The sequence below is a fragment of the Colossoma macropomum genome, unplaced genomic scaffold (assembly GCF_904425465.1).
Source record: "Colossoma macropomum unplaced genomic scaffold, Colossoma_macropomum, whole genome shotgun sequence".
Lineage (NCBI taxonomy): Eukaryota > Metazoa > Chordata > Actinopteri > Characiformes > Serrasalmidae > Colossoma > Colossoma macropomum.
In genome coordinates, this window is record NW_023494786.1 from 20,934,244 (window position 1) to 20,961,827 (window position 27,584).

General features: G+C 39.0%; 1 protein-coding gene across 2 annotated transcripts; it reads right to left on the reverse strand.

Moving 5' to 3' along the window:
- Nucleotides 1-246: 246 nt before the first annotated feature.
- tnfrsf19 (tumor necrosis factor receptor superfamily, member 19) lies at nt 247-26,049 on the reverse strand. 2 transcript variants are annotated; one of them, XM_036563555.1, is made up of 11 exons: nt 25,865-26,049; nt 25,546-25,757; nt 25,039-25,127; nt 24,647-24,757; nt 14,901-15,079; nt 13,486-13,571; nt 3,842-4,003; nt 3,519-3,644; nt 3,316-3,418; nt 2,326-2,633; nt 247-1,202 (listed from the first exon to the last, which is right to left on the reverse strand). In XM_036563555.1, the coding sequence occupies exons 3-11, from the start codon at nt 25,102-25,104 to the stop codon at nt 1,198-1,200; spliced, it is 1,146 nt and encodes a 381-aa protein (XP_036419448.1). In that variant the 5' UTR covers nt 25,105-25,127; nt 25,546-25,757; nt 25,865-26,049; the 3' UTR covers nt 247-1,197. The 2 variants fall into 2 exon arrangements, with proteins under 2 accessions (XP_036419448.1, XP_036419439.1); XM_036563546.1 differs by having other exon boundaries at nt 3,316-3,421.
- Nucleotides 26,050-27,584: the final 1,535 nt, after the last annotated feature.

Genomic DNA, 27,584 nt, shown 5'->3' on the forward strand with positions numbered 1-27,584 from the left:
AGAGTAGCTGTGGAATGTTGGCTAAATTCCTCCAAACTGCCTTGATGGTTAGGAAGCACATATTATGGATTTTATATTTTTCCTGGGTATTTCCATCAGAAACTTTAGATGAAAACAGCAGACAAAGCTGCTGCAGACTGTAACAACATGAAGTATGTTTTAATTATTGTGCATTGGACAAGGAGCCACTGCAATTCAGGTTCTTGTTCCAAAAATACTGTGAGTCTTGTTGAGTTCAATAACAAGTCCTTGTCATATTCTTTATAGTTTATTTACAAGTGGAGAGCAATAAAGTTTATACACAAGAAGAAGCAAGTGCTCATCAACTATAATTACGAAAAGTGAGTGGCCATGTATTATCTACATTATAAAAATATTGTCCTTCAATTTCCTATAATACAGTATCTACACAGCAACAAACAAGAAATCACACATGGAATAATCTCGACCATGTGTAGATTCATCTAGACTAGGGGTGCCCAATCCTGGTCCTGGAGATGTACCACCCTGCAGAGTTCAGCTCCAGCCCTAATCTAACACAACTGACCCAGGTAATGGAGGACTTCAGGAGCATCTGAATATTAGAGCCATGTGTGCTGGATCTGAACTCTCCAGGGTGGTATATCCTCCAGGACCAGGATTGATCCAGCACCCCAGTCTAGACTGGACAGTTCAGGTGTTGTTGCCAAAGAAAAGTACCTGTGCTCTAATTATAACATTGCAATACACATTGGGTGCATTTGAGCAACACATAGCAGTTTAGATATCTTCAAAAATGACTACTTTCCCACCCAGAAAAGCTCCAATAGTGTGCATTTCTCAATTCTTCTTTCTTTCAGTTCTGCGCCATGCTTGCAAAAACAGAAATCCATAATTTCCGGTTCAGCTTCATCACCGGAAGTGGCACTCATCACAAGTGCCTGCCAGCTCAACACTGCATTGCACAAGCTTTTTCTCCTCAGCCTGCTTTAGTTTTGTCTTCTTCTTTTCTGTACAGATCATGCTTATGTTTATTTACAGAGTCTGTCCTGATTTGGGCAGGATAACTGGAGGCCACAGGCTGGCTGGAGGTAATAGCACGTCACCTGGTCTTCAGAGTATGTGTGTGGCCTCCTGTAATCTGAGCTGGGATCTTCCCCAGTGCTTTTCACTTCCAGAGCCGTTCTTAAGGACAAACACGAGCTAGATAAGGCCAGGTCATCCTAGACAGGGAGAGCGGAAGCCAATGAAGAAGAATGAGGATTACTTGTTAACAAAGGTACCACTTAAGAGACAAACAGTAGCTTTTTTTTAAATTACTGCCTCTATAAATTGGCAGTACTGTTTGGTATGGTATAATATATTTCTGCTGTCTTAGGGAAATTCAGTTCATCGAGCTATACTCTTGATAGTATTGAAGGATCCAAAAAAAGAGAAACAAATGTATGCTAGTTCTTTAAGTCTAATAAGTAACCATTTTGGTAGCATTTTCCAGGTCACCGAAGTAACGCATGACAAAACATGCTTTTGACACTACTGAGGTGTTTAACATAGTCGAGATGTCCTTTTATGTTTTGGAAGGAACTGAATCATTTGTTCCTTTGATGTTCTGCTTTTCTCCAAAGGTGCTTTGTTGAAACTGCCTAAGCTCTGTTTGTCTACTGCTCTGCTTTGCTTTGGCTCTTACATTGCCATTCAGCACTCTTGCTTTAAATGAGCATAGAGGACACTCCAAACAAGCAGTGTTAACACGGCTAACGATGAATGAAAACTAATGTTGTCGGTTCGCATGAGGTCACCCAAAATAGATTAAATTGACCGTTTGCAAGGTCGTCAAACTACGCAACTACTACTAACCCAAATAGCGATAGCAGTAAATTAGTCTGAATTATTAGAGAGCTAGGTAGGGTTGAAAGGTGCTACTGAGGAATGTCTAATACCTGACATACTCTGTCCTGACCATGTGGAGTGTAGTGATGTGTTTATTTTATTCCTGAAGCTGAAAAAGTTTTGGATTAATCTGTGGGGAAGACCAAACTAAAATTTGACCAATAGCACCCAAACTTTTGCACACAACCGTATGTCTGCACTGAACATCAATGTACTCATCTGTGCAATTCAAAATGTTCCTTTTCAGTCTGTTATTACAAGTGCTGCAGTTGTTACAAGGTTGTCTGTACTGAAAGGTTGACAGACGCAGGAACTACTAAGGAAGGCTGGACTCCAAACTTGTGAACAGTCAATTAAGGAATAATTTGATACTAACTGGAAAAACACATGATGGTCTGTTGGTAAGTGGCCATGCAAGACTGAAGAAGGCCGTTTTTGTGGATTATGCTACTTTACCTTCCAATGTAGACGGATGTTGCTGTGACAGGAGCGAGGTCTCTGACAAGCTACATCCATCTTGTAGAACTTCTGAAGTGGGCTTGGTTGAGACCAAACTGTAGCTGTGTTCCACTTGCTTGTTCTCTTCCTCCTCCTCCTCCAACGAGCATGAGCTGCTGCTCTTTGTGGGCTGTGAACTGCAGGACGCATGGTTTCTGCTCTCTGCAGCGTCCATGAGCGGCAATGCCTCAGAGAATTCAGCAAGAAGAGGATCTGGAGCCTGTCCCAGATCACCCTGGCTGCTCCTCACTGATGGGTTTACATGTCTGGGGTTGAAACGAAAAGCATGCGTTTGCTGAAGGGAGAATGTATTTTGACTGTAGCACCTGTTAGCAGTCTGGGGACAGAATGAGTCAGAAGGATGGACAGCTAGACTGTCTCGTACAGAGAATCTGGTTAACCCTAAGAGGTCTAGATCTATTATCGGTTTGCTATGCTATTTCAGTGTAATTACCTGTATTGACTAGTTCAAGTCTGCACTTCTGATGTTTTTGTTAAATAACAACAAAAAAAAAACATCAAAAATGTAAAGAATGGTGTTCCCACAAAACATAATTTCATCTAATCTAAATAAGAAAAAAAATATTTCCTATTCTACTAACACACAAATATGGTATCAGTTAAATGTTTAGAATCTGCACTTTCCAAAGAATTAAGAATTAATTAAGAATTAAATGACCTACTAGTAAGAAAATAATGTAAAATTACCACATGCTTTTTTATCAATGGCAATAGCTGGTCAATGACAAATTCTATTTGTCCCTAGAACTGATATTATGCCACAAAAAAAGCTAGCATAGTATTTTTGTGGAGATCATAGAAATGTCATAAGTTCCATTGTTGTAACCTTTCAAAAAAGCTTTTCTAAGCAGCTGCTATTTTATCAGACAAGCTAATTATCTGACAGCCATTGCATGCTGTGCATGGTTGGTTCTGGTACCTTCTTACCTCTCATTGAGACTGCTTTGAGACTGAAAGGGGCTGTTGTCTTGAGCGTGGCCTTGACTGCATGTGTCTTCACAGCACAGAGAGGGAATCAGGTGCACAGGACCTGCTAACCAACATCAGTATCAAAGAATGAAATCATTGTTCGATACAATAGCCATACACAAGATGTTTGGACTGATACTCAGTACATCGTTGGAACTCACCACAAGTATGCCCAGGCATGTGGTGACAGTGGCAGCAGGGCCGCTGGGAAAACTCCAGAACTCGCCGCCGATCCAAACAAGACAGCTCTGCTCCAGTGAAGGGACCGTCTTGAGACCTCAGTAATGCTGCGATATTTCATTAAACAAATCTGACAAATCACTACTTTTAAAGCGATTGAGGACTGTAGCTTTAAACTGTAGCATTTAGTTCTGTCAATAATGAAAATATCTTCATTTCTGCTTAAATCCCAAGTTTTCGGTATGTGAGAACCTTTATAAACACATTCAGTGGTGTCTTGCCAAGTGGTGTTAATGATAATTACCAGGCTTTTTCTCCAGGAGCTGCCTCTTGCAGTAGATGACACACAAGATTAGCAGAGCTAGCAGGACAGTGGCCAGGGCACTGCAGATAACTGCAGCCAAGGCCATGTCTCTGGGGCTGGTTACTGTTGAGGGGATGGGCACCAGATTCACACGCCCACTGCCTGAAGGACAGCAGAAAAAAAGGAGGTTTTCAGCTTTGCAAATTCCTTTTAAGCTAAAAAAAAAAACAAACATGCTTGGTTGCGTCATAGAAAAACAAGCAGTTTACATCTTTTTTTGGTTTGTTATGTTGGTTCAGTATCTTCATAAAGTCATTACTGTGCTCTTTTGATGGTACAGATGGTATTGTGTGGAATGAAGTCATCAACAGAGCTAACAATCAAAATTTCATTCTTGAGCAACCTCAATATCGCTTTTGTTACAGCAGAATAAGATGCAGGACATCTTTCTTGTGTTCAAGATCTATTAAGTCTATTAAGTAAACATCTGAAATACAGCAGTCTCAGTTCATGTTGACCAACTGTGTCTGACTAACAGCATATCAACCCATTTTGAGTTCTCCATAGCAACAGGCAAGAATGTTCCAGTGGAAACGGCAGAGTTCAAAGCGAGAATGCCCTCAGGCTGAGGGGTGGGAGCTGGGGGTGAGCATTCTCAAGCTGCAGATGAGTTTTCACCCCTAACCCCAGGGCAGTCGGGCCTTTACATGCCAGTCTGACGACTCTGTTATTAAGCGTCTGATCAAGCTTAGGATCAGGCAGGGCTGGTCGTTTGAGGCAGGCCTAGGGAATATACGTAGAACCTGAGAAAACAGCTGCCACTAACTAACCCCCCCCATCCCCCCACCCCCCACCCCCATGTATCTCATTATTCTGAGAGAACCTGGGAAACAACATCTGCATTACAAGAGTTACCTCTTTGGCAATAAGTCTTTTTCAGCCAGGCTGGACCATTTATAGCAGTATATTCCCCTCAAATATTCTAAAAAGATCCACTTAGTAAGTCAACATCGAAAAGCCTCGTGTGCAGCAGTTTCAGCTCAAGAGATTTTAGATTAGCCTCTTTTGAAGAAAATTTCTCCAGTGCAGCAACATCCCTGAGTATTTACGGTTATCAGGAAAACAGACATGCCAGCATGAGACCACAAACTTGATAAGATCCTGCCACTTCCTCAAAATCGTTGTTTGTACCGACATTTACTGACAGCAATAAAATGAGTACATTTTTAAAGGAGCATTCTGGCCTAAAATGAAGTTAATGTTATTTGTTGTGTTATGCAGTATTCTATAGTGCAGCCTCATCAGTGACAGAATTCAGGTTTTTATATTTCATTCATCAACATTCTCTCATACAACAATCCCACTGCTAACCTAGCCACTGAGCTATGGCCTAACAACCAAGCCTGCATTAGTATAACCCTTACCTCAGTCATCAAACTAAAATCATAAAGGAAAAGACCATTTTTTACCCTTTCAGCCAGAGAAAATAAGTCAAACTACTTTATCTTTCAAACTTTAGTTTTTAGCTTGTCATCCTCCTTATATGAAGCTGCATTTCAGTCATCCATTTCCTGTAATTCATTTGTAATCCATTGTAATGATGATGGGAGAACAGCTACTGCATTTCCACAGCTGCAATAAGATATTCGGCTTCTTTGTAGTAATGTTAGATATCTGGCTTTCTTCTGCATTCACCAGCTAACAGAAAAAAAAATCCACACTAAAGCAGTTGTAGTTTATCAATAGCTCCTCCCACCTTCAAGATACATCATTAGAAGGGGTTTTCTAGTCTTTTAACCAGGAAATCTCACTCAGCACCAAGTAGACTTGTTTAAAACAGATGCAGCTATGGTTAAAAATGTTCATTTTGCCCAGATTGTCGTATTAACAGAGTGACATTTTAAAGTAAGCAAATGCTTGTTCAACCACAGTGCAAGTTAATACTGAGAGTCTATCATATTCATAATATAGACAATATGAAATCTGAAGCTTACTGATTTGATTTTTGGTATTACAATTTAGTCCAATCCTAGGCTTATCTGATGTCCAGGAAACCAGTTTAGACTGACCACACCAGGCTATTCGGGCCTGTATGTTTTGATTAACTGTAAGCTATGCCTTCACCAAGCTGCTATATACGCAGGAGGTGCAGAAAAACATATACATATATATATATATGTATATATATATATATATATATATATATATATATATATATATATATAATTCCTAATGGGAAACTGGACCAGTCTTTAAGGAACATAGACTATAACAGTATTACCATATTGGTCACCTGAAAGCTGACAATGTCTTTTGGCTTGATGAGAAAAATGCCTGTCAAAAGGCAGCAATCCCCTTTAAGTGTCTTCATAGAGCTCTCAATGAAGTCTAACTTTCTGCCATTGCTCCTCTTTCCTGAGACTGATCATTTTGGATGCTTTGTGCACCTTTAAATACACTTTATGTTTGTGTGACTTGCACACCTGCAGTTTAAACACACAACTCATCACCTTTTGATGTGTTCTTTCAAAATTTGTTTATATGAGAAACTGATAAGACAATTTTTAGCCACTTCAGAATACGGCCTCCCCTTTCATGTGGTGTTTCCAGCGTTTTATCCACCCTCTGTGTCTTAAAACACAAACAATGCAGTTTATAGAGAAAGATAAAGGCTTTTGAAGTTGCTTTGTGTCAAAGTATTATTGCGATCTAATGAAGTTAAATATGAACCAATTATTTATTTAAGGCCTTTTTCAATGCATGCACGCAAGCATTCTGTGTTTGTTCTTCAGCACATTAATCACTGAGTAAATTTGGGCTTGGCCTTTGCAAATTCAAACCCTCTGAGTAGGACAATGTAAACATTACATGATCCCTTCAAAATAATACAATGGAGAAACAGTATTTTTTCAGAAAATCTGAGTTGAAAGAAATAAAGAAATAATCTATATACTTTTTTTTTTTTAAATGGAGAGGAAAATGACTTGCAACATTTTAAGTCTTTGAATAATCTAAATTGCTATACTGGGGGATTTAACAGTGCTGAGATTGTTTTTAAGCTATGTTTATGTTCCATTATGACATACTCACAAAGGAAGCATTAATAAGAGATGGGCCAGTCACAATTACTACATAATCGCCTGAACACACTTATTTAAGCTGCCTGCAATCCCTTTCAAATATTAGGTCACGATAAGCAGAATGTGAATTCGGTATGTTGGTTTGTGCAAAATAAATGTAAATAAAAAAAGCAGTAAGTACATTTACAGATACACGTCATGAGTCTTACAATAGCAACAAAAATTCACACTTCCTTTAGAAGGCAGAGCCGAGTAATGTTTTTTTGCATGTGTGCTTACAGAATGATGTTTTTTGCTCACATTTTCACAAAAATGTAATCTTTGCTTGACTCTACATGTGATTTCGTGTAACTGTAGACACTTTTCAGAGTGTAAGCATACACAACAGCACAATACATAATTTCATATCAGTACAACCTAGTATAAGCCACTAATGACGATAGTCAGAAAGCAAGATAGCTGATCAGCCAATTTGCCCATTTTAGGCTTGTAATGTAATGGTTGCATTAAATGAACAAACACCATTAATCATAATTATTTACATGACAATTAGTTGTCAGCCAAAATTTCATGATCATGACAAGCCTAATTAGAAAACACATGGTCATGCTAAAAACATGAAACATATTTAGTCAATAAAGCTGTTAGATAGTGAATAGTGATTTTCAATTCTGGGTAAATTAAAACCTGACTCAGTTATCTCTCATAAATGAGTTTAGATGTTTCTGTTAGAAAGCCTCTGTGTGTGAAAGACAATGGCATCACAAAAAAAAGAAAAAGAAAAAAAAAGATGATTATGGACATGAAAAGAAAAAGCATGATAGACAAACTGGGGGAGAATATCAAAACCTTTCATTCTCATGCTGCCATAGGAATTCTCTGCCTGTTACCTAAGCATTTGCTTATTAAAGCAGCATGCTAGCAGCCTCTGCATAAGCTGCTGCGTCTCAGTGCCAGCAAATGTGCCCCAGCTGTGCTGCCCTCCCTCCCCCCTTTTTCTCTCTCTCTCTCTCTCTCTCTCTCTCTCTCTCTCTCTCTCTCTCTCTCTTTTCAAAACCAAAGCGTTCCCTGTGTTATCAGCTCCCCACAGCTGCAGCAAACACAGACAAAGGCCGGCCCATTGAAGAGATCTCACCTGTTGATCTTATCAGCCGCCCCCAATGCCAACAGACTGCTCCTTTTGAAATGTGCGCTGTGCTTGCTGACTTTGGAGAATGCCAAAACTCAAACACACGGACATGAGGCTCACACGACCACAGGCTGGACAGTGATAATAGCTAAGACACTCTAATGCTTACTAATGGCCAAACCATCCCTGAGCAACTACTCCATACAAAATAGCTGTATATACAATGGAGTCGTAGGCAAAGGTATGGGCGCCCTTGGTCAAATGAATTTTGTTGATTATCTGAGTGAAAATAAGTTAACACATCCTCTAAAGAGAACAAACATTTTAATCAACAATTACTGCTGAGTTTAACACACTGGGAAAAATAAAACCTAAAAAACAATGCAAAATGTAAGGCACCTTTTACATTTTATGCTGTATTGTTTCCAAAGTGTTATATTCAGCAAATAAAAGTAACTGTGCACTAAAGTGTACAGAAAAAATTCCATATTTAAGTTGGTTCCTTGTAGTGGACGTGTTATCTTTAATAAGAAAATCAACTGAACATTTAACTTGACCAGGATGTGCAAACTATTGCAAACGATTGGTTAAATATAGATCTTGTCATATGAAAAAGTTGCTGTCATATGAAAAAAAAAAAAAACAACTTTTTGATACCATTTGAAAATGCCAGCTGCCCTTTACATAATGTGAACATTTCATAATGAATGGACAAAGAGAAATGCTCCAAAATATTTTAAATTCTCACATTTGCAACTGTTATTGTGGTAATTGTTTGTTACCAAACAGAAGTGAACGCAGAATGGCCTTAATGGCTAGATGAACTTCTGGTAGCAATGGATTACTAAGCGAGCTGTTAAGGCCAGTGCCCAGGAGCTCCTGACTGTCAGGGGTCTCACAGGGCCGTAAACTACAAGGACTGAGGTGGCTCAAATAGTTGAAATCATCACTGGAGATGTAAACATTACACAGACGAATAGCCTTTATGTACAAATGACTAAATAAATGAAAACACGAAAAAAGGTCATCTGTTCCCAGGTCCCTCAACTTTTGTTATTGTCTAACGAGATGTTGCTGTCGCTATTCAAATAGGATGCTTTAGACAGTGTCTGATAGCTAGTGGTTACCCTTCAATGATTCGATTCAAATCTCACAGAAAAAGCACAAATTGTTATGACAGAAACAATAGGATATTGTGCATTGAAAAGGCTAATTTATTTTATTTTCAAAAGAAAAGTTAAATTGCTATTTCCAGTATTGCTCAATGTGCACATAAACATGAAATATTGTTTGATCTCATTTTTGGTTGTTGTTTGCGCTTTACTCTAGGAGTGTGGGAGGCCTCCAAAGATTCTTGTGCTCAGGGGCACCACAAGACCATGATCCATCCCTGAGTTCAGACTGTGAGTTTGCACATTTCAGTTGAACCATGACTGATTCTTGGTGAAGTGCTATTAAAAATGAGAGCACATTTAGTCTCTGTGAAACCTGCTGGATTCCATTTAAATGGGCCAAAGATGTAGCAAATATGAACAAAAATGGAAAAGTTTCCATCCATGACTGTGTTTCCTATTTCCAGTCCTAAGCGCCTCCCCACTGCACAGTGCAATGCTGTTCATGCTCTAATACACCCGATTGAACTCAGCTATCAGGCCTTTCATGAGCTAAATCAGGTGTGTTAGAGCATGAAGAGCACTAAACTCTTGTACGGGGTGTTCTAGGAATGGGATTGGGAAAAGCCTCCTCTAAACCATGCAGCTTTTGCTTGAATTAAGAAGCTATGTAGGTAAAGCTTTACATTACAGTCCCCCAGTTTACATTAACAGGCTTATATTTTTCTCTTATTTTCCTGAGGTCTAATTACAATGGTATTGTGGGTTCATACACCACAAACTGTCATATTTTATTTTTACATGTCCATTTTTCAATCTCTGTTTGTCCATTAGAATTAGACAGGCTGTTTGTGTTTCCGCATCTTTGAGAATCATATTTGTAAATTACCTCAATTCTTACTGGCTGCCCCATATTGGGCCTCATTCAAAAATCAGTCCTTGTAACTTCAGCATGAAAGGGCAGGGCTGTAGGATGAATAGGCAGCTGTATTTAAAAATGTGGGTTTTTATGAAATCACAAAAAGAGTGAATTCAAAATGCGCTGTTTTGCAGCTTAATTTATGAACCATTTGAACCGTGTAGTGAATGAAATTTTCTGGAATTTTAATAATGTTTACATACTTCATTACCTCTTTTATTAAAAAAGTGTTTTTTTCCATTGTATGGGCTCTTTAACAAATCAGGAACATCAGCATTAATAAGTCACAAGTAATGTTACCAAACTAACTGACATTTGTATCAACTGATGTTTGTTTTCATGTTAACTTCATAATGAACACCTGAATTAACTAATGTTTATTCCATTCATAGCAAAAAATAAGTTACAATTTGTAGAATTGTACTAGACATAATCCCAATCCTAATCCTTAATTTAGGGCTTTTTAATGTTAAAGTGCATAGTTTGTTCCCTTGAACTAACACAGGCATTCAATATTTAGATAACATGATAACATTTAAACTAATCAATTAATACAAGTGTCAGTTACTTGAACATTATTTGCTTTATTAATGCTGAAGTTTCACTTTCTTCATGTTAACAAATTCAGTAAGTAATGTTAGTTAAAGGGACATTTTGTAAGGCGTGGTCCTGTGGTAGTATATCATAGCCTGAAAAGAGCTCAAAAACTTCAAAATCGTTTTCAGGCGCATTAATGCCAACTTTCATTACACGCACCTATTATCAACTCAGTCACCCTGGTCTCATGTGACTGTTTCATAAACTGGCTTAACATCAGTGCAAATGGTTAGACGGGACAGCTGGAGAGGAGCCTTGCCAAATATTTAGAGTTCTCCCATGACAAGAAGAGACAACAGCAGATGAATTACATTAAACCGGCCAGAGGAATCCATAAAATGCCTCTCTCCGCCCCCTGCTCTGACGACGGGGGTTCAGATTTATGGTCTTCTCTGAGGACTGGCCTCCTCGCACAGCTGTGGGCTAGCCCCAGGCCAGTGCAGGGCTATTAAAATGATTTGGCCTTTAAGTTTTCACCACCCTCCGTCGGATAGCAGAGACGAAGAAGAATGAGGAGGGTCTTTTCAAACCTTCTCAATGGGTTTTGTGGGGACGACGGCTTTAAGCTCAAGGTACAAAGGAACATTCTGTTTTCAGTAGAGACTGAGATGAAAACTAGGAGTCCAGGTCTTCGAACAGAAGTTGATCTTGCATTTGTATATTTGAAGACAAACACATATTACAATGTGTGTCAAAAGAACACAATGAAGAGGATATCAGTGTGTTTCCTTGAGTATTTTATATTATATATTATATTTATTTATAATTTTATTATGAATACAATTTACCTTCTTGATTGGTTCCCAGTTTGTATGATGAAAATCTACATTTTAAAACCTCCTAATAAACACCTGATGGACACACCCATTAATATGCTCTTTTTGCCACATAGTGTCAATATGACCTTTAAATTATATAGATTTTTTTCATTTTTAGGAGGTAATTTCGAGAAGATTACATATAAAACAATGTACTTGTTTCAGTAAGGAGAAAGTCAAAAGAAAATAAGTGAAAAAAGTTTCCAAAACAAGAAAAAATTTTTTTTTAAAAATGATTAAAATAGAGAAAACGTGACTCCTAGCAACCGTACAAGACCTGGTAGACCAAAACTGGTAGACACCAAAACTGTCACCATCACATAAACAGCACTTAAAGCTTTCAGATTTGATTAAAAGGAGAAAATCAAGCTCTACCCTTGCTTCGGGTCTAAAAAAAATCCACAGGTGTTTGTGTCCACCTTCCACTGTGAGAAGACAACTCAACACTATGAGTCTGAAAGGATGTGTAGCTGTCAAGAAGCTGTTACTGAGAAAAAAAATTGAAAATCAAAGAAAGAAGCTCCTGGTGTTCTCAGAACAATGGACTGACCAACCCAGAGTCCAGACCTTGATCTCACTGAATGTGTTTGAGGGTACTTGGATTGTCTAAAGCAGAAAATGCAACCAACTTCTAAAACTGAACTTTGGATGTGTGGAAAAATATCCCTGCAGATTTCTTTAAAAAGGTTAAGTCCTCTGATAAGAACAGAAGCTGTGATAAAGGCAAAGCGTGGACAAAAGTTTGTATTAAGTTACATTTAGTTGTTGAGGCTTCTATTTATGTTCTACTACACGTTTTTTTGTTTTTTTCCTAATGCCGAAAAAATGAATAACTTGTGCTTAATGCCCATTTTGAGTGGTCTCTGACTTTTGCACAGTAACATACAGCATGTTTTTTTTATTGTTCAGTTAGGTCCATTTTTATCATTTTACTCTGATTACTTGATTACTCATTCCAAACAATCTGTACATCACTCAATTCTTAACATCAACAGTGAAAGCCCTGTTAAACTTATCTACCGACCTTTGTTCGCACAACACAGATTCATAAGGTGTTACATGAGATGAGGCTTACAGTTTTAAGAGTTATAAGTTAAAACACTTCACATCCGAGGGTCAGGCTTTGTGCTATGCCTAAAAGGTTATCCTGTGCATCTGAGCAAGGCGTTCTAAACCTGGCTCAAACCTTCTCTATCACACACTGCCAAAATCTTCACAAGAAGCAGCTGCTCGCTCCGCAGCCTTCAGGAAGTCACACTCGATTATGAGTAGTTTAGCTTAGCACTACGCTGCCATATGTTAAGCGCCTAAAGACACAACGTTCCACAATGCTACTCAGTCGTGGGTAAAATGAGACTCATTAGAGCCACAGCCTGCCAAAGAACAGCACGGCAAATGAACAGACACAGTTAAACATGGAACTGTACATTTTGATTTTAACAGCTATAGAACTGCACATGTATTGCATTGGTTTAAAAAAAAAAATCGAGATATTACAAGACTGCAGCTGTTTTTCCTTTAAACTTTTTGGCTCATAACACACAGCTAGCTAATTACACACAGAGTTCTACAACCCTAAATGAATATAAGATGTAAACAAGTACACTAAAACCAATTTATTCAATTTATAAACATGCACTCGAAAATCCATTTAGCAAATAAAAAAAGGACATGTCTAGCAGTGCAGCCTCAGTTCTGCTATGATTAACAATCATGCTGGCAGCCTTCAAATCAATTTTTCCTGTATGTCTTGGCTTGTAAAATGAGGCATTTATTTGCTTGTAAAACACTGCTGGCTGAACCAATAAGACTGACTGACCGAGATGCTTCCCTTATTCCGTATAAAAAATTATATTCCTCATACTCCTTGATGGTTTATGTTTTGGGACACTGAGACAATCGCTTGTTCAGTTGGACGATACCATGAGTCGACCATCATCCAAAACAGCTGGGACTTTTATAAATTTCTATTCACATGAGAGTACTTACAATGAGGCTCATAAGGCGGTGGTGGATCTCCACACGGTATGCACTCCATGTCTTGGAATCCACTTAACTTTGTCTTCCTGTAAAACCTGGTGTGCAAAAGAAGAGGTAAAAAAAAAAAAAAGTTGTGAAAATCACTGAAAAGTAAACTCAGCCAGATTTACCCCCTTGGACTATTCAGGTATTAATCGTAAGATCTATTATTCTGTAATTAATAACAATTATTTACTGTGAAACTATTATGAAAGTTATGTAGTTAAAAGAGTGAAGGGCTGAAGTGTGGTACCACATACAGACCCCTATGTTTAAGGGGTTAATGTATGTAGAATGAGATGTGTCCTGTAATCTTTACCCATTATAGCTCAAAACGATATTTATCTGCATCTTTGTTGAAAAGCAGAAATCATACTCTTTTGCAAAAAGAAGAAAGGAGGTTCTGAACATTTGCCCAAAGCTGTTTAACTGAGTGAGCAAAAGTACTTAATCAGGGGTAATCAAAAGTAATTAAGTGACTAAAAGGTGAGAGTGGGCTGCTGCTTTGGGGTGACAAGTAACATTTGCACCATGATGAACTGCTTAAAAATGGTCTTCAAAGGCCAGACATGTTTCAGCATTGGCAGCATGTCTGGGCCTTTCCTGTAGTCTAGTGTCTACTTTCCTGACCTTCATGTTAACCTCAGGAGTCTCCGTTACTATTAATTACAAAGGATCCTAAGAGGTTCTTGGCTTGGACATATGGTTCCAGGAAAAAACTTCAACTCATATAGGATCTTTACATTATGTGGAGGTTCCTAAATGTTGGGGTCTTCACACCTGCACATCTAATTTACAAAAGTGGTTCTTTAACCCCCTTTTCAGCAGCAATTTCTGCTCATTATAGAGTTGCTGTTTTGGAGTTTTTGCACTCTTTTCCTTCAGAAAATTATGGAATATGTTTCAATCAAAATGTGTATGATTTACAAAATCAGAAATGGATTTTCATCTTCATAGGTTAGCAAGCTAGTCAACATTTATAAGAGGGTTTTTATATGTATATATGTATTTAAATGCTTTTCATTAGCTATTTTTTGCGATAAAAAAGCTGCAGCTGTCCATTATTTCGGCACAGCTGTATTTGTCTGTTTTCACAGCAGGGGGTCCTCACCTCTCCGCCCCTTTCACCATTCATTGCTCACTAGCAGCTCACCATTTTACATACAGAGAGCAAACAGTGTTCTAGTTAATCTTTAACAGGGGAAAAAAATTTTGTTTGATTATATTAATTAAAAATATTCTAGCTGACTTTCCCACAAGGGCACTTGCAAAGAGAGTCTACAAGACTACCCATTGAAAGGTTCTTTAGAGAAACAAAGAGTTCTTCCATGCCATCGCTCCAAAGAACCCTTTATTTTTAAGAGGGTTGGCTCAGGCAGACTCACCCCGGCAGGCAGTCGCCGCACACGGCGTTGGTGGTGCTGGAGCAGTTGGCCTTCTGGAAGCGGTTGAGGAGGGCACAGTCCAGGCAGGGCTTGCACTTCTGCAAGCCGCGGTCCTCTTTGAAGCGGCTGGCCCTGCAGGGCACACACTGGGCATCCTCTCCATAGCCGAAGCCACATTCCTGCAGGGATTAACGGAAGATATCCCACCGGTGAGGCAGAGCAAAGGAGGTAGGGGAAAGGGAGGAGGGAGGTGAGTTGGGGGTTGGGGGGGAGCAGAGCTAAAGAAAAGTGCCAATGTGGACTAACAAGAGTCGGCAATGAAATAATGATCCCGGTGTGTGTGAGATCCCCCCAGCGAACAAAGGCCGGCTTTCTTTTCAGACTCCATCTTACACCGCCAATAATCTCCCTGACTCTCACAGGATCAATGGGCAGCCTTCCGCTCCAGGCCACAGAAGGGCTAGGCATTAGAATGAGAAAGGCCCACAGGGATGCCTATTGTTGGTTTATTGCGAGTTTATTGTGGAGGTCTTTTTTTCTTTTTTTTTTGGTTTGCCTCCCTTCAGTTGAAGCAAAGTGTGTTTGAGAGAGAGGATTTAGGGACTGAGCGGCACAGCACTGTTAGTTTACAGATCAAAGGTGATATTAGCATGTTCAAGAAAACCTTTCCTTCAAATATGCAGCATTAAGTTTACAACACAGAACTTATAATAGTAATAGCATACGCTTTACTGCTGAGAAATTCCTTTTCCATGGATATGAGACCCAAATGCATCAAGGTTCTTAGAGTCTTAGAGTAAGGATGTAGCTCTAGTGTTAGATAATGAGTCAGACCACATATGATGACAATGATATCCATCAAGATATGACGGTCAAAAACTTTTCCTGTAAGTGGAAATACAGCAAATATAGAGTTTCAGTTCCCAGACAGATTAAAGGAAAATTACAATGATTTTTCAAAACTGTGGTTTGATGTGAAACGTGAAACATATCAAGCCAGAGTAGTTCACAGCAGTGGTGATAGGAACCAGATGTCCAAAGCATTTAATGCCTCTAATAGCTACCTCACAGAAAGCTTTTAAATGAAATGTTTACGAATACGCTGCCAGATGCCTGAAACATTGTTTTACAACAGTTTTGGCCTATAATTCATTCATGGTGGAGAGGAACTCACAGGGCGAAATAATTCCTTTTTTTCCCAGATTTCCGACTATCATACAATTATCAACATATAAACACTCGGAAAACATGTATGTTCACTGGTCATTTTGTATAGCAAATAAAATGGTTATGTTTGTGCTGTAGTTCTAGATCACAAACGCCACTCCAACTCATCCCAGAGGTATTTGATGGAGCTCTGTCACTCCAGGGAACACAGTTCCACTGCTCTACAGCCCATGGCTGAGGGGCTTTATACCCCTTTAGTCAACACTTGGCATTGAGCATTATCCTCAAGTATGGCTGCCCCAGAGCACCCCCTTTCAATATGCTTTCCTATGGAGATTCTACAAGCTGTCTGTGTGCACATGAATGCCTGCGTCAGCAAAGGGTAGCTGAATCTACTAAACAGAAGGGGTGTCTTGATAGTTTGCACATACAGAGTAAATCTCAGTAATAACAAGATAAACACACAAAGCCAAAACAATGAAAGCATTCTTGTACACATTCACTTCCAGTAACAAAAAAGGAGAGGCAGTCTAAATGTCAAGAGCAGACTTTGGGAGAATTCCCACCAGCCGTGAACAATAGGAGACAACACCCAAGGCACTGTTCCCTAAGCAGACCACTGTTTCCCTCTGCCATATTGCATCCAGTGATTACAAGGGGATCATTTACCCTAAACACAAACAGACACACACACACAGACACACACAAGATGTGCATAATAGCTGCTGAAAAACGACAAGAGCGAGCAGCAAACACCACAATACCCATGACAAGCCCAAGTAAACAGAAAATCTTTTCAACAACAGTTCAAGTCATTGTGATCCATGTTTCAAATAAACCAGAACAAATTACATTTGTTGAGGCTGTTTTTGTAAATGTTCTTGACTTTGATGTTTCTCCATTCTGGGCACAACATTAGAAACTTCATGTAACTAAAGTTTGCCAGACTACAAAATCTAAACAGACGTCTTAAGTGCCTCTTAACCAGGGTCACTCGAAACAGTTTGTATCCAGTCCACTTCACTAAACAATACACCAGGCTTTTCCATATATTCCAAACCCCATCTGACCAGGCTCAGCGAGACACAGTCTGCAAAGGTCATCCATTCCAGTGAGTTTTACAACTTAGAATGTGGCTCAGCCAATCAGATTTTAGTACCAAAAGTATCCTTTTTTTTATAAATTCCTTTCTGTCTGTCATAGAATAAGCTTTATTAAATCGTTTTCCTCTTGGCTTGAAACAATAGACTAAGAAAAAGATGTGATTCATATGCCAGTACATGCTTCACAATATGTTATGCCCTGTGCAGCTATTTCTTGTGCAGCGAGGGAACTAAACTGTTAAGAAATAAATGTTTTTTAGTTTGAATGCATGGTTTCACAAAATGGTTCTATGTAGTACCAAAAAGGTTCTTTGATTCATAACAATAGAGGAAGGCTTTTTTATTTCATGTATAGCAGTTTGTCCGCCATAGAGAAGAATAATTTAACTGTGCAAAGAATTATTTAAACATTCAAATGGTTCTCCGAGTTCTCATGGTCCTATTTATAGACATTAAAGAACCTATGAAGAACCCCATTTTTTTAATGGTATTGGAAAAACTTGGTTGGTATAGAACCTTTACAATATGCTGAGGTTTATGAAACTCTAAAAAGGTTTTTCACACTCACACACATCATTTACATGAATGGTTAATTAAAAACATCCACTGAAAGGTTCCTTGTTCAGGCAGAGGTGGTTCTTCTATCGCACTCTATGGCAAAGAACCTATTTGGTTTATTTTTTGAGTCTATGGCCTGAGAGCACTGTTGAAAATGCTTCTATTTCGATTATTTTCCAATTTAACACCGTTTTTTATTTCAAATTATATGAGTCTTTGATATTTTAATATGAATTTCCACATTTTGTATGCCCCTCTTTTGCTTTACTGACAGTGTGCACTTCAGCTGACATCAACTCCATAAGTTTGCACAAAAACCTCTGATGAGTAGATAAAGTCCATCTGAGAGTCGTCTCGACATCTGCTTCAATGGACCTTTTTGTACAAAGGCGTCAACATGGCCAATGTCACATATTTGCTTAAATTTGAACAGTGACATAGAAATAGTGCAGAATACTGAAAAGTTCTACTTTATTTTACTTCTAAATCGTTCTGTTTTTATTTACACGCTTAAATGAAAAAAAAAAAATCAGTGTGGTCTCAGACTTTTGGCCACAACTGTTTGTTGAGTGAAGGAGGTGGGATTCTGTTACTTTTCCTATGCCGGTTCATGTTTATTAGTATAAGAAGTAAATTGTGGAAAGAAACATAGGAATAAATGAATAAATAAAGATAAAACTAAGGCAACATTGTTTTACTCTGGCAGTTTGAATCTCTTGATGTTAGTATACACATGACAGAACAATGACAATTCAATATATTTCCCACTACACAGTATATAAATACTATTTAAGGATGTTTTTAAATGTCTGTTATACCGTATTGCAGCATTCAGAAGGTCTGGGTTTGTGAGCACATTAATACATCTCCATTAAAACTCAACTGCTCTGTCTTCCCACAAGTTATCCTCATACATTCAAACCATAAACCTCAGTCTTTTCCAATAATCTTTGAAATAATATTACTTTCCTTAGAACCACATTAGAGGCATTCACATTTTGGGAGACCAGCGTCTCGGGGAGAAAAGTGAGAGGACCTCTGTGGCATGACATCATTCGGTAGTATTGTCTCGTCCAGCTGCCCCTTCTCCAGTGAGAGTGCGCTAACCACACAGCATTCCCACCACACCGACTGGGCTCATATATCATTAACTTGAAGGTCAGCTTCAAACAGTGGCCTTCTCTCTACACCCGGATACTGTTTCCCATTCTGGACACACACATACACACATTGGGCACAGACAGCAAGCCTGACAGTCAGAGTCAATGACGAGAACTCGCGCCAGAACAACAGGAATCAGACGTTTTTCAGCCTCTGTGGCCTGTGAGAAGCCTGATTTGGCCTGCTCTCGGCTCTCGGCTTGGACCGGCCCAAAAGAGTACTTGGGGCGGGGGGGGGGTTTAGAGCACAACGGCAGCTGTTGCTGCCTGCCTGTCCCATATAAGGCCCTTCTCTCCAACGGGGCATAGCAGCCAATGGTGGAACCACGGAGGGAGGGCTGGACAACAAAGAGAGCGAGGAAATAAAAGAAGCATGGCCTGGCTCTGTTTGTAGGCATGGTGCCATCACTGGGGAGATAATCAGCAGTAGGGCTGGAGGGAGGGCGAAACTCAAGCAGAGCGCAGCCTCTTTATGCAGCTGCGAGAAGAGATTTGGACAGTTCATTGGCCTCAGGATCAAGAGTTGCATGAAGGATTTTCAGATGTGGCCAAAATCTATTAGATGTGGCCATGTGGCCATTCTTTGATCAGGGTAGATGTGGATATATTGGAGGAACGCAACAAAAACAGCTGGTGGAACTGTCAACCACAAAACTGCTTTTGTGTGGGTACCAGTTTGAGCACACCTGCTTGAAACAAGGCTTTTCATGATTATCTACACTTGAAACTGCATGGAGCCTCTATAAAGATGCTCTATTACATGACAGAGGTCTTTTTGTACGAGCAGATAACCACACAAGAATTTGAACAGTAAAATGAATACAATTTTCATGAAACAGGAATCCGAACCAAAGGGATTGTAAAAAGTCCAGGAAAACACCAAATTGTGGTGTGATTTCATGCTCAAACTTAACTAAATGCATTGTGCCTGAAGCTGTTACTAAGGAAAAGGACTGTTTTGAGGAATGCAAGACTTAGACACACTGTTCTAGCATACTGCTTCGATATGCCTTGTTTCCATAAAAAACAGTGTATACTTATGAAAAGACATTACACTGGTACTGTACACACTTAAAGAAGATGGTCCTTTAAGGAATCTTTAGTAAAGAAAACTGTTTTATATAGAACTGTGGACACTCAAAGAACCCTAAAGGGTTCTTTGCAGTATTGTGAAGGGGCTCTTCAAATTAATGGAGAATATGCTGTAGATAGTCCTATGTAGATTTTTCTAATGTATTCTATATAGCACCAAAAAGGATTCTTCTGTTGTTACAAGCAATGTAATAATATACGAACCCTTTCTGGTGCTACACAGAACCCTTTTCAAGAAGGTTCTATATAGAACCTTCTACAGCACATTCGCCATTAATCTGAAGAATGCTGTCATGGTGCAAAGAACCCTTCAATCATGCAAAGCGTCCTTTAAGTGTTAATAGTTCTATTTAGAACAATTTTCTTTACTAAAAAAACAGAACCATCTTTTTAAGTGTGTACAGTACTGTAGAAAAGTCTATTTTGTTTCCAGTCAAAATGGCCAATAAGTATAAGATATTCATTTTTCAGGAGATATTTCTGAGAAGACTAGATATAAAATAATCGCCTTGCATAAGGAAACAGAAAGTCAAATGAAAATAAGTTAAAAAATTAAGTTAAAAAAATTATTAAAAAGATACAGAGAAAATGGGACTCCTAACAACCGTGTGAGAGCTGGTAAACCATCAAATCAGATAGACACTACTTAAAGCTTTCACCTTTGAGAGATAATTAAGCTCCACTCTTGCTTTAAATCTGAAAAAAAAAAAATTCACAGGTGTTTGGGCCATCTTACCACTGTGAGATGACAACACTATGGGTCTGAAAGGATGTGTAGCTATCTAAAAGTTGTAACTGGCAAAAAAAAGAGACAAAAAGAAGAATGTTTGCAACATCGAACAAAGAAGCTGCTGGTATCTCAGAACAAGACTGGACTCGGAAAATGAAACCAACTTCTATGACTGAACTTTGAAGATGTGAAAAATATACCTGCAGATTTCTTTGAAAAACAGAAAACAAGTGTTTCAAAAAGAACAGAAGCAGTAACACAGGGTGGACACACAAAATACTGAATATTGTTATTATATTAAATTATTGAGGCTTCTGTTAAATATATGTCTTCTGCTTTGTTCCTGACATTAAAAAATGAATAACTTGCACTAAATGGCTGTTCCGAGGAAATTATGTTCGTGACTAAATCTCTGTCTTTTGCATAGTACTGTATATTGAACTATACAGGCTGTTAAGAGACAGTATCTTTCATCCTCTTTACGTGTTCTTGTCTCAAAACAACATTCAGTAATATCTATAAACAACTGACATCAAACCTTCCCTGTGTCACGTTTTCCAACCAAAACTTGTCTGGCATATACAACACCTATCAACTCAGAACAATCTTGTCTCAGAGAGCTCTCCAAACCAGCACCCACAAAAGACGCTCTGCCGCTATCTCCAGATCAGGTTTGAGGGAAGATGCCAAGCAAAACAGTGTGGAAGTGGGGAGATAGAGGAGAAAGCTGGGTGAAGCTCAAGCATGTCCAGACACAAAGATGCTTTAAAGGGCTCTTAGTCAGGCCCTAGAGAATTCTCAACCTCCTTCAATTACTCAAAACCCCCAAATCACTTCACACACCTTCCCATGGAGCTTGAGGGTGAACTTGGATGCAGATGTGAAGCTTCTGTATCATTATAATTTAGATCTCAATCTGTAATAATGAGATACCCAAAGGCGTGCAGATGCTTTTAATTGTGGATCTCAACACTGAGATTTCATGAGGTTACGCAGACGGAATGAGAAATGTTTATGAAGGCTGTTATGATGTAACATCTCTAATCAGAACATCTGAATAGGGGTGCATTTGATGAAACGCAGACAGAGTTCATCCAGAGGTTGGTCCAGCTGGAACCTAGGCGGGCTTTTTCACAACTGGATGAGAATAAAGCAACAAGTGATGGAAAAATCTTTATAAAATATCTTATTTCAAAATAAAAAATCTTATTTCAAATCTAACATTATCAAGCAAAGGAAATAAAAGGCATGCATGTAAAAAAAAAAGCATTTATAAGTTTTATTAATAGCCTAGAAAAACAACAACAAAAAGAATTCACCCTTTTTTTTTATTACAAAGCAAACATACGCCCACATACAGACACAGGAGTTTTTCGGTGTTCCCTTGGGACAAACGAAGAGATTACATTTGTTGTTCAACAAAGACGAAGGTGCTCCTTTAGAAAGGAGTATATATGTAATCCTTCCAAGATCCAAAATCCTATCCTGTCTCTCTCATCAAACTTTCCTTACACTGTAAACAATGATTTTAACTTGAAGGGCCCATATCCTACATTTTTCATGTATTTTATTTTTTCTGAGGTCTTATGTTTTTGTTGATTTATGTACCATAAACAGTCATATTTTATTTTCACATGACCATGTCCTAATCTCCCTTTATATATTAGAATTAAACAAGCTGTTTTTTACTGTGCCTTTAAGACTGATGTATGGAAATGACCTCTGTTCTGATTGGCTGCCCTGTATTGTTTCACATTCAAAAAGCAGCTCACTCCTTATAACTTTTGTTTGAATGCGCAGGGCTAAACTGCTGTAGGCCGAACAGGCAGATAAATTTTAAGTGTGCTGGCTTTTGTGACATCACAAAAACAATCAGTTCACAGTGGGGTGTTTTTGTAGCTTATAATAGCAAGTTTACAGAACAACTAATAGCAAGTTAACAGAACAACATTCTACGCCTTCCTTTTTATTTGAACTTTAATAAAACCACAATTTTAAGTCAGCCATGTTACTTACTGTTTTGAACCAAAACACTGAATCATTTATTTACAGTGTAGCTGCAAATGATAAGAGAAGCAGCAAACATTCCAGTGTAAAAAGGAAGCCAATAATTTACTATGGCCTCAGGCTTCTATCCATAATTGACCAAAATTAGATGCACTGGGGCCATATTACCAATAAGAGCACAAGATGAAAGACAAGTACAGAAAAACTGCATTTACCCTGCTTAAATCATGCTCAGCTGAAAATGTGCTTAGTTCAAAAGCTATTCCACAAACATTTCACACCTGAGCACTAAAAGCTTTTTCTTCCTTACATATAAAACAACAGGAAAACTAGGCTTCCAAAATCAGCAAAAACACAACAGAACGTGCCGTACAAGCAAGAGTCAGGCGTATGGGCGTAACTGTTTAAAACGTGGCCAACATGCTACAAAAGAGAGCAATGTTTTATCCTCTCTCTTCTAGGAGGAAGCAATAAATAATTGAGTAGGACAGGCTATTCAAAACATTGGCATCCCCTCACTATGTGCCGACTCTAAAGCTGCACTTTTCTAGGGGGCCCGTTTGATAGGGAACTCTTTCATAAACCTTGAGAAGTTTCATAAACCTTGAGACGTTAATGGGGAACTCACTGAATTCTCCTTTCCCGCCCCAGTTTTTATGACCACTCTGGCTCAGATGTTCCTAGTTCCAGGATCACACATGTTTATACTTGGTTTAAGCATTTCCTCAAACCTGTGAAGAAGAATGTTTTGGTGGAGTGTATCGTAAGTGGTATCACAGAATTTTCAATTACCCAGAAGAGGCGCAGGGTGATTTGGCTCTCGGCTGCAGAAAATTCAAATTACAGCTTATTGTGTATTATTAATCAGGTACACTCTTAAAAATAAAGATGCCACAAAAAGGTTTTTTAATTCACACCATAGAACACCATGGTCCCCTAAAGAACTTTGAGTGTGAAGAACCTTTTAAGTGCTTAAAGTACCACACATGGTTCTTTTAGTGATGTTTAAAAAAGAACCATCAAAAGGAACCATTTTTGTAAAAGTGATGTGTGAGTGGGAGGAACCTTTTAAAGCTTTAAGACCCTTCACATAATGGACCTTTACCTGATGTGGAAGCTCCTTAAACTTTACAAACGTTCTTCACAATCACACAATCACATCACATTTATAAAATGGTCCTCTAAAAAGCCATAGTTGCTCTTCTATGGTATCATCCAATTAATGCTTTTTGACACTCCTATTTGTACATGTAACATAATGTGATGGTTCTATATCAATTTAAGGGTTCTTCCTAGAACCTATATCTTATGTGGAGGTTCTATAAACTTTACAAAATGTTCTTCACACTCACACATACAAAATCACAAACTTAAGTTTCCAGGAACCAAAAGTTGTTCTTCAATGATACTGTATGAAGAAACCTTTCTAGCATATTTATTTATTTTTATAAGAGTGATTAATTTTGAGGAGGTGTCATTTTTGTCTTTTTTAAGGCATGAAGAGCTTAAAATAAGTGTTCTATGTATCTTTTTTTCCCAAAGAACAAATAAAAAAACAATCTCAATTTCTTATCCACATGAGTAAAAGAGAAAAGAGGACAATCACCTAATCATACACATTTATGATTTGTACTTGTCAAATAAATTCAGAAGAATAATTCACTTCTGACACGTGTTGTAAAAAGTGTAACAGGGCAGAAGTTGATTCAAAGTGATTCTGAGGTTTGAACTGATTTTTTTTTTGTGTTGTCACTCAAAGTGATGACTTAAATAAAACCAATTAAATTGCTTGATGTTACATAAAGCAATTGTTTTAGGTTGAACTAACTTATTACTTTTTACAGTGTAGATTTGTTAGCTGATTGCTCGGTCCTCTGAGGATACCTCCATGCTACAGCCAAAAAAAAAGAAAAAGAGAACAGCCCAAACCTTTGATAGTTCTTGTCCGGCGTCGCAATGCCTGCAGGCGATACAGTTCCCAAACTGGTCCTTGTACTCCTGTTCCCTGCATTCTCTTCTCTCCTCTGCCATTATCGCAACCTGAGAAGGACATAAAGTATGATCTCCCATAGATAAGAATTCCAGCATTTCATCACACTTATGAATGCCAGAATATGAGCTAAATCCTAAAAGGACACGGTGGTGACACTAAGCCCTGGGCTCTGAAGGCCAGACAAGCGTATCAAATACCTATTACCACTGACAGACACTGCCAATAACAATGCTGCACAAAATACATCTTTTTCCACTTCATATACTTTGGGTTTCCCTCACTTGTTTTCTCTCAACTTAATTGTAAATGAGCTGTGAGTGAAACATACTAGTAATAAATGCAGAAAAATGATCCTCAGGACAGGACGCCAGGTGTGTCCTTGTGCTGAAGCCATCCGGGTGGTCTCCACGATGTTAACTGTGAAATTAAAGTCATGAAAAATACTGTCATTTTACAAGAGACTTCATATGGAGAAGAAATCCAAATAAAATCACAATATTAAAATCTATAAACCCCTGATGGGACAAAGCAGCTGCTTTCAATCATAAGAAGCTCAAAACATAATCAAATGTCTCTATTATTGTAAATTACACCTGATTATACAGTGAATAAGACTGCAGTGTGCAGGTCTACCACTCTATAAGACAAAGCACGTTTAAAAAGTGCTGAAAATGAAAGGCTGCCTGAGATTGCAGACATTGTAAAGCATCACCCTTATGAATAGAAAAAGATAAGAGGTGGCACATCACAAACTTCTGTTTACTTTCTATCACAAAAGGCAACTGAAGTCACGACAAAGATGCTGCAGATTCGTTATCATGTCATCCTGTCTTACCAGCAGTGACTGATTGTGTCCTGAAGTTATCAGAAGAAGCCCAGGCTGTTCCAGGAGGTTTCTTTACCCTCTTCCCTCCTGCATTGCACCGTTGCTGCTGCTGCTGCTGCTTCTCCTTCCAGCCCGAGAGCAACACGGAGAGCAGCCCGGACAAAGTCAGCGCTCAGATCAAAAGCAGCAGCACGGCAGCGGCGGAGCCCCTGTAATCTGATCTGTGATCAGCACGCAGGACACATCAAAGCGTTAGCTGAACCGCAAAGAGCTCACGCAACGTAGCTTAACTCACCAGCGCACCTCTTCCTCTCGTTCAGTCCGTTACCTGCTAAACTCTGCCTATGGATCGCAGTGTGAGGTCTGTTTCATGACTACAGGACGATTCGCCGAAGTGTGGAGGTCATCCTCACTCAGTTTTGCTCGGTTTGCTTCGGTGGATCAAAGCCCAAAACACTCGGCGCCTCTCCGTTCAGCTCATTTCATTTCAACGCCTTACAGACGCGTTAGAGTTTTTCCCACCCGTATTCCTACAAGCCACGCCCCCTGCGCTCGGATTGGTGTAGGATCTTGTCTTCTGTTCTATGATTGGTTAGTTTTCCACAGTCACCCGCAGAAAAACGAGGGTGAAAAAATCATGCCCTACAGATTGCGTGACGTCACACATGCTGGTCACTGATTGGTCTCACCTTTCGTATGCAAATGAAACATCCTGCACACCCTGAGTAACAAACATGTTAGGAAAACAACAACAAAAATAAATAAATTATTCTTATAATAACTATTAGACATGCTTTTAATGTCACTAATCGGTTTTACAATGACATATATATATATATATATATATATATATATATATATCTATATATAGATGGACAAAAGTATTAGGACACCTACACACTACAACTACAGGAGCTTTTATGACATCCCATTCTAAATCCATAGGCATTAATGTGGAGTTGGTTCCCCTTTGCAGCTATAACAGCTGTCTACAAGATTTTGAAGTGTGTCTGTGGGAATTTTTGCCCATTTATACAGAAGAGCATTTGTAAGGCCAGACACTGATGCCGGATGAGAGGGCCTGGCTTGCAATCTCTGTTCTAGTTCATCTCATAGGTGTTTGATGCGCTGAGGTCAAACTCACTCAATCATGCCTTTATGGACCTTGCTTTGTGCACTGGGACACAGTCATGCTGGAACAGAGAAGGGCCATTTCCAAGCTGTTCCCACAAAGTTGAAAACATACAATTGTCCAAAATGTCTTGTTCTGCTGAAGCATTAAGATTTCCCTTCACTGGAACTAAGGGGGCCTAGGCCAACCCCTGAAAATCAACCCCATAGCATTATGCCTCCTCCACCAAACTTCACAGTTGGCACAATGCAGTCAGGCAGGTAGAGTTCTCCTGGCAGTCACCAAACCCAGACTCGTCCATCAGACAGCCAGATATAGAAGTGTGATTCATCACTCCACAGAATACGTTTCCACTGCTCCAGAGTCCAGTAGCAGCGTGCTTTATACCACTCCATCCGACGCTTGGTGATGTAAGGCTTGCATGCAGCTGCTCAGCCATGAAAACCCATGCCATGAAGCTTTCGGCGCACAGTTTTTGTGTTGATGTTAATGCCAGAGGAGGTTTGAAACTCTGCAGTTATTGAGTCAGCAGAGCGCTGGCAACTTTTATGAACTATGATTCTCAGCACTCAGCGACCCACTCTGTAACTTTACGTGGTCTGTCACTTCGTGGATGAGTTGCTGTGGTTCTTAAATGCTTCCCCTTTTCAATAACACCACCCACAGTTGATCATGGAATATCTAAGAGGGAAGAAACTTCATGAACTGACTTATTTCAACGGTGGCATCCTATTACAGTACCACGCTCAAATTCAAATTTAGAATGACCCATTCTTTTACAAATGTTTGTAAAGGTTTGTAACTGCATGGCTAGGTGCTTGAGTTTATACACCTGTGGCAATGAGACTGAATGAAACACCTAGAATTAATGATTAAGTTGATTAACGTGTGTCCCAATACATTTGTCTATATAGTG